This window comes from Micropterus salmoides, unplaced genomic scaffold (assembly GCF_014851395.1).
Source record: "Micropterus salmoides isolate LMB-PRFRI ecotype aquatic unplaced genomic scaffold, ASM1485139v1 Ms_hic_scaffold_2, whole genome shotgun sequence".
NCBI lineage: Eukaryota > Metazoa > Chordata > Actinopteri > Centrarchiformes > Centrarchidae > Micropterus > Micropterus salmoides.
This window is the reverse complement of record NW_024041150.1, coordinates 52428112-52436303: the sequence shown is the minus strand read 5'-3', so window position 1 is coordinate 52436303 and position 8192 is coordinate 52428112. Positions and strand designations below refer to the sequence as shown.

Below are 8192 nucleotides of genomic sequence, written 5' to 3'. Positions count from 1 at the left end.
AATAAGTTATGTTAGTTACTGAAAAGCAGCAGACGAGCTAACGCTGATGTATCTTCCTTCTGAAGAAGAAGAACCTCGAACCAGCCTTGTGCTGAGGTCGGTAGTGGACTCTCCAGCCCATGGAAATTCGTGTGTATAGTGTTCAACTTATCCAGATCTTGTTTCGCCATCCAGGTTTCTTGCAGGCACAGAATGTCACACTCGTCTAGTATTGTGTCCACAACCAGACGTTTTGATCTATCAGTAGCAGCATGTCCTACTCGCAACCCGCGGGTGTTGTATGAGACAACACGCATTTAATATGTCTCATCTCTCCCAACGGAGCAGCTGACCTTCATCCCATCCTCGCCCACAACTGCAGCAGGCATCCCAGCATCGTTTTCATGGGACATCCCCTGAACCAGACAGACTTCTGTCTTTTCCTCTAAGGCGACGAGGCTCATAATAGCGTCGGACAAAAGACCCAGCGGGCCAAAGCTGCGGATCGTACAGCTCCGCCACATCATTACATTCAGCGGAGATACAGAAGGAGCTGACTCTACTCTGTGTCGCCTCTATTTTTCTACATGTCACTTCCCAACTCAGCTTCATTTTTAAATACTCACTCTACACTAGATCAAACTTTATAGCAAATATCTTTACCATCTTTGTTTTGACAGCTATTATATTACTAACCACACCAGTCCCAATTATGCCAGTTTTCTTTATCCCATGCATCGCTGGAGTTTTTACAGTGCGAGGTGTAGGGCTACGATGGGCAGGATTTTCAGGTACCTGCCTCAGTCTTGCCTGCTTCAGTCGGCGCCCATCCTTTACCACCATGCTCCACGGGGGGGATCTGTGTTTGTCCCAGAGCTGGATCTACAGGATCCTCAGAACACTTGTGACTGCAGGATCAAAACAGGACGTTTCACTTTCATCATGCTCCTTTGAAAACACAATGGTGATGACAACATGGCAACCATCATCCAATCCCTCCTCAGCTTGGGTGGGCGGGGTCATCACCATGGAGACGGGAAGGTTCATGTCCTGGAGTCAGAGCAGGTTAGAAAGAAAATGATCTTCAGATCTATGTAGTGACGTCTGTGACTGTACGTCCTTTTGTTCTGTTTGTGTTTCTAAACCAAAAATCTTTCTTTACCAAGATCATCATAGACAAACGTCTCCAAAATTGACAGCAGCGATGCTCATTGATACTGCAGCCTTAATGCAGCCCCAGGTTGTGGTACCAATTTTGAGAGTAATTTATAAAACTTTATAGATTTATTTTCAATCCAGCCCTCATAGACCTGACGGGATGATGGTGAACAACATGTCGTGGTACATGTGATTGGCCGTCTGAGGTTACACCTACTGATTTGTGGTGGAAATGGTAAATTTCCTTCTGAAGAAATTAAAAATAAAGACGTTACAACTAACGGGTGACTTTGTGATATTTATTAAAAGTAAGAATAACAGAGTGATTCAGCTGAAGGGCAGAGCTCATACACCAGAGGGAGAGCACTTTTCAAAAAGAAGTTACAAAGTGCTTTTACAAGTGTAAAGACAATAATACCCAAGATAAAAGCATGAAAACATTGAAAAGACTAAAATACACATTTAAGATAAATATAAAATTTGTAAAATACAATAAATAAAAGGGATAAAATAGAGTCAAATAAAATCGGGAAAAGCTCTCCTATAAAGTATGTTTTAAGAAGGGACTTAAAAGGGTTCACTGACTCCGACCTGATTTCCTCGGGCTGATTTCCTCGGCCAGAGCCTCGGGGCCCTGACAGCAAACGCTCTGTCCCCTTTAGTTTTCAGTCGAGACTCTGGAACAGACAACAGACCTCTGCCCGAGGATCTCAAGGTACGTGCTGGTGCGTATGGGACTAAAACGTCAGAAATATAACAAGGCGAGAGGCCATGAAGAGCTTTAAATGTGATCAATAGAATTTTAAAGTCAATTCTAAAACATACTGGGAGCCAGTGTAATGAAGCTAAAATAGGAGTAATGTGGTCATATTTCTTTGTTCTGGTTAAAAGCCTGGCAGCTGAGTTCTGGACAGTCTGGAGTCGATCAATAGATTTTTGGGTTAAACAGGTGAAAAGGCTGTTGCAATAATCCAGGCGTGATGAGATGACGGCATGTAAAATGGTCTCGGTGTCCTTAAAAGTTAACATTGATCGAATTTTAGCTATATTTCTAAGTTGATAAAAACATGATTGAACAAGCTTTGTGGTGTGCTGCTCGAAATTTAAATTACTATCAAACCAAACACCAAGGTTCTTTGCCACAGTCTTAATGTGATTTACTAGGGAACCAGCAGATGGCAGTATTTGATTTGCCATCTGCTGGGACCCGATGACCAGGATTTCTGTTTTGTCTGAGTTCAGCTGGAGGAAATTATTTGACATCCATTTTTTAACTTCACAAAGGCAGTTGTTAAGTGAACTCAGCATTCCAGGGTCTGTGGATCTGACGGGCAAGTATATTTGTGTGTCATCAGCATAAATATGAAAAGAAATGCCATGTTTATGGATAATATGTCCAAGGGGAAGCAGATACAAGGAAAACAAAGTGGGTCCTAAGACCGACCCCTGAGGCACACCATATTTAACTGGACAGAATGAGGAGACATAGTTGTTTACAGACACACAAAACTTCCTATTTGACAGGTAGGATGAAAACCATTCTAGGGCAGTACCAGAGATCCCCACCCAGTGCCTCCGTCTGTCTAACATGATGTTGTGATCAATGGTGTCAAAAGCAGCTCTAAGGTCCAGGAGTACAAGGACTGAGCACATGCCTTCATCAGCAGACATTAAAAGGTCATTGGTGACTTTAAGCAGGGCAGTCTCAGTGCTGTGGTACTTCCTAAAACCAGACTGAAACTTTTCAAATAATTTGTTATTTTCCAGCACAGTAAGCAGCTGTTTGGACACAATTCTTTCTAGAATCTTTGCAATAAAGGCAGTTTTGAAATTGGTCTAAAATTATGTGGGAGGGAACGTTCTAAACCAGGTTTCTTTAAAAGTGGGTTCACGCAAGCCGTTTTAAAATAATCAGGGACACAACCAGTAGATAGGGAGCTGTTGAAAACAAGAATCTGTTACTTTCAGTAAAAACTTTGTAGGTATTATATCAAGTGGGCTGGAGGACACTCTCATTTGTGATACTGTTTTTAAAAGCTCAGACAAGTCGATGGGATAAAACTGGTTAAAACTCTCTTGTTGCTGGTGAGGAACCTCTGAGTAAGAGGCCGCAGGGGTAATAGAGGCTCTGATTGACACCACCTTATTGGTAAAATAAGATAAAAACAATTCACAGTCATGATTACTTCCAGCTGAGGCCAAGGAGGGGTTGGTTTACCAGCTGATCCACAGTCTTAAACAGAAACCTGGGATTGTGTTTATGTGTAGTAATGAGTTCAGAAAAATAGTGTGTTCTCGCATCCTTAACCATGTTATTGTAGTTAATTAATAAATCCTTCAGACTGAGTTAATGGACTTGGAGACTGGATTTTTTCCACCTGCGCTCTGCTTTCCTGCATTCCCTTTTTAGGCTGCGAATGCTGTCATTTATCCAGGGTTGCTTACTAGCTTTAGACGTAGGCCTAACCTTAGAGGAGCAGTAATATTTAGTGACAACAAGCAGATTTGATTGAAGTGATTGACCAGATTGTTGGTGTTGGAATCAGACAGGTGTTGGCTTTGGCTCTGAAAGAATGCGCAAAACTTTGAAACACTCTGTTCATTAAAGATGCGAGAACACACAGAGCTTGGTGAGGCGGCATGAGTAACAGGCGAATCGCAGCTAAAAACAATACATCTGTGGTCAGATATATGTCCACTAACACAGAGGAAATGCTGACACCCAGGGTAAAAACCAAGTCCAGTGTATGACCACGGTTATGTGTTTGCCCTTTGACATGTTGTTTGAAGTTAAAAGAAGTGGCCATATTTAAAAAGTCAGTTGCATTAACATTGTTGGGTCATCAACATGAATATTAAAATCGCCACAAAGAACAATTCTGTCATAATTTAAAACCAGAGTAGATAAAAATTCAGGAAGTTCTGATAAAAATCCTCCAGGCAGTTTTGGGGGGGGCGATAAATTATAACATATGACAGGTTGCAGCCCTCCAACTTTAAGAGTGAGAACTTCAAAAGAGTTAAATTCATCACAGCGTACTTGATGACATTTTAAATTTTCCCTATACACGCTCACTAGCCCACCACCACGACCACTGACCCTCGGTTGACTAAAACAATCATATTGAGGCGGACACAGTTCAGCTAGCTGGATATAGTCATTCATTTGCAACCAGGATTCAGTTAAAAACATAAAATCTAGATTTGCAGACAAGATAAAATCATTTAAGATAAAAGTCTTACTTGAAAGTGATCTCACATTGAAGAGAGCCATTTTAAATGAGTTTGTTCTGGGTGCTGGAGTTGGTGCAGTTGTCCTAATCCTTAAGAGATTACTAATATTTCTGTGTTGGATGTGCACATTTTGGTTTACTGGTCTATGCGTGATGATGACAGGAATAGAAGTCTTTGGAACAGCGCTGGGAGCAGACGGCTTTACATGCCAGCAGGTGGAGACAGTTGTTTGTGGCAGTGAGGCAGAGATCTGTTCAGTGAGCGGTGGTGTGTCCAGGTGTGCTGCATGAATGATTAGTCATTCACGTAAGTCATGTGTGGACCGCACCACATGCTGTATGTGAGCAGCTAACATTTCTGAGCCCCGTTTGTTTGGGTGAAGTCCGTCTGTCTTAAAAAGAGACATTCTTTGCCAGAAAATATTAAAATTATCCACATAACACACACGGTGAGCCCTGCAGGCGGACTGGAGCCAGTCGTGGAGGCCAAGGATTCTACTGAAGCGGCCAGCACCGCGACCAACTGTGGGAATGGACCAGAGATAAAAACAGACTTTCCACACTGCTTTAAAAAGTTAAGAAGACGGTTAAAATCTGATTTTGTCAGCTCAGACTGGTGAAGAGCTGTGTCATTTGTTCCGACATGGACTATCACTCTTGTGATGGAGGACGCGAGCGACGGCATAAGTCCTGGAGTTTTTTTAAATGTCAGCCGTGGTGGCACCGGGGAAGCAGTGAGTGATAGCGTTAAAGAAACGGATGAAATGCGCAACACATAATGAGCTCTTCACCAAATTTAAAAACCATTTCAATAGTTTTTTAAAAAATGTAGAGAAAGAAGGCAGAGGCGCAGTTTCACACAACACGTTCTATAATTTCATAAATTGTTTTAGGTGACTTGAGTCTGACTTGAGTCCAAGTCACGTGACTTAAGTCCACACCTCTGATCTTCGGTCTTACCGATTCACCTGTTGACAACGCATCTTGCTCTTCTGTTTGAGTAACGGGGCTGTTCAAGCGGTCAGTGCTCGGTCCAACAAAACAGAAGATTACGTTCGGTTGTAACTGACTTGTAAATCAGTTTTCCGGTTCGCAAGGATTTATTTTTAGGGGAGTATGAGAGTGAAATGCTGTAGATACCTGGGCCTAACGTTACACCACACAGAAAAATCCCACAGTCGTTGCACCCTGCCTATCTAGTAATTTTGGCTATGCAATAGAAATATATACATTCACACACACTTTTAGCATAGCATATGCTGTGATAATAATAAAACTGAATTGAATTTATAAACCCTCTGGACTGACGCTTTCCAGCTCTTTCAAAATCAAACTTCCTCAGTATTAGTATTGTATTCAGGGCAGGAGGAAACCGCTAGCTCGGCTCTGTGAAAACTGTCACACTGATGCTTTGTGAATGCATTTGTGTCTTCTACGGGTACTTCTGTTGTTGTGCTGTGTTGTGTTGTGCTTTTTTAGGTCACCTGATTGAGAAAAGGTTTTTCCACACTGTTCACACCAGTATGGTTTCTCTCCAGTGTGAACACGTTGGTGGATTTTTAGGGCACCTGATAAAGTGAAAGCTTTCCCACACTTTTCACAGCTGTACGGTTTCTCTCCCGTGTGAACACGTTGGTGGATTTTTAGGGCACCTGATTGAGTGAAAGTTTTCCCACACTTTTCACACCAGTACGGTTTCTCTCCAGTGTGAACACGTTGGTGGATTTTTAGGGCACCTGATTGAGTGAAAGTTTTTTCGCACTGTTCACACCGGTGAGGTTTTTCTCCAGTGTGAACACGTTTGTGTTTTTTCAGGTCACTTGATGCAGTGAAAGTTTTCCCACACTGGTCACAGCTGTACGGTTTCTCTCCAGTGTGAACACGTTGGTGGATTTTTAGGTTACCTGATGCAGTGAAAGTTTTCCCACACTGGTCACAGCTGTGCGGTTTCTCTCCAGTGTGAAGTCTCTGATGAATCTTCAAATATCCAGATGTTGTGAAGGATTTGTCACAGTGCTGACAGCGATGATGTTTGATTCCATCTCTTCTTCTCCTTCTCTATATCAACAGAGAGAAAAACAGTAAGTGGGATGTCATGGTGCAGCGAGCTATCTATAACCATAAATGACGTTAGAGCACATCTTTGAAATCACATGCTAACCTACTGTACCACATTATGAGTACAGGGCTTAAAGCAAGACATTTTTCTGTGCCTGAAATGTGTTTGATGTTTACGACAAGGGGGCAAAAGCGTAACAGGATAATGGGTTCACAAGAACAAGGCGATAAGATAGCTGTATACTGTTTTCATTTGATTTTGAGCATTAAATATAGGTGCTGGTACTTAGAGCTGGCAATATGGCCGGAGATGTTATCACAATAAAACATTTCATATCATTCAATATCAACAATTCTCATGATAAATGTAACTTGATGCCAGTGGATCACTTAAAAAATCTGAGGTAAAACAAACATTCAAAACAATTCTGATTAAATAAATTTAAATTAAGTAATCTTTCAGTCTACTGGTGACCTGTCCAGGGTGTACCCTGCCTTGCGCCCGATGTCAGCTGGGATTGGCTCCAACCCCCCCACAACCCTGTACGCAGGATAAGCGGTTGACAATGGATGGAGGGAATCTTTCAGTCCCTTTTTCTCAACAAAATAAATATCTTAATAGAAAAATTCACCGATTTGTTTGTGATTCAAATGAATTAAATCAAACACTTAATTAAACATTTGTTATATTGTTATCGAGGAAAATGATATCACCATACTAGCGCATCAAACTTTAATGTTTTGCCCCCTCCAGGCTGTGATTGGTCAGTTCACGAAAAGTTACTGTGACAGCTTCTTTATGCTCACGACTGCATGAAAGGCACCCGAGCTTCTACCTGCTCTACAGATTTTCAATCGACCGCTCTGCCTGGCCCTCTCCACACAATGCTCTGAAGCCTCAGTCACGGACAATCTCAACACTGATAGGCTATCGCGAATCAGCATCATGCAGCTTTCTCGCTTGAGTTGAAAATATTCAACTAACGCGAATTCCTCTGTGTTGCCTTCACGTCTCCGGCTGGGTTATTTATTTCTTATTGTCCTTTTAAATGCACTACAAAAGTAGCTGATGAGAAAAAAATTTTCGTTTCTCTGTGTATGGAAATACAAGGTGAAATGACAAAAGTTTATCTATATCTATCTATCTATCTATCGAAAGGTGCGATATGGAATCGTTATGGCTCAATAGCACAAGCACAAATACCAGTGCTGTTTTAAATATTTAAATGATAAAGAGATAACATGCGACAGTGAAATTAAATGTGTGAGAGACATCATTATCCATTCCTTTCACATTTAATTTTATTTTGATAATAAACATCCACATATGATGATACATGATCATCAGCGGACATAATTGTGTTTTTCATGGACTACTTCATAAATGGACATAAACCCACTTCAGTTCTTCCAAGAAGCAAGGCTTTCGTATCCTCACTGGTTCTGTATACACAGTGATGACTGCAGGAGCACTAACCCAGGTATAACATACATTAAATATTCTGAAAACACTGTGATCATGGACACCACCAATTCACTAAAGTGTAACTTCTGTGTCGAATCGCCGGTGTAGGCTACGGGGCTACACAGAGGCTACGCTGTCACCTGACGTGCACCTCCTCAAAAATATAACTACGTTGACGCGGACCGTAAGCACTGTGATTGGTCGGCTGGGTAGCCTCGCAATGCCTCCGAGCCGACAGGAAGTATCCCATGCTTTGCAGTAACTTTTTCTAGCGGCTAAAACGGCAGCTATTTTTGCAA

General features: G+C 41.8%; 2 protein-coding genes across 2 annotated transcripts in view; both read right to left on the bottom strand.

The window, feature by feature from the left end:
- Window positions 1–8192, bottom strand: part of LOC119912613 (butyrophilin-like protein 2) — a 566400-nt gene that overhangs the window by 229472 nt on the left and 328736 nt on the right. The gene's annotated exons all lie outside the window — the stretch shown is intronic.
- LOC119912603 (zinc finger protein 208-like) overlaps window positions 1–8192 on the bottom strand; it is a 117313-nt gene that overhangs the window by 38958 nt on the left and 70163 nt on the right. The window contains exon 4 of the mRNA XM_038731875.1: window positions 5860–6378. Coding sequence (XP_038587803.1) covers window positions 5860–6378 — 519 coding nt within the window. The remainder of the gene's footprint in view (window positions 1–5859; window positions 6379–8192) is intronic.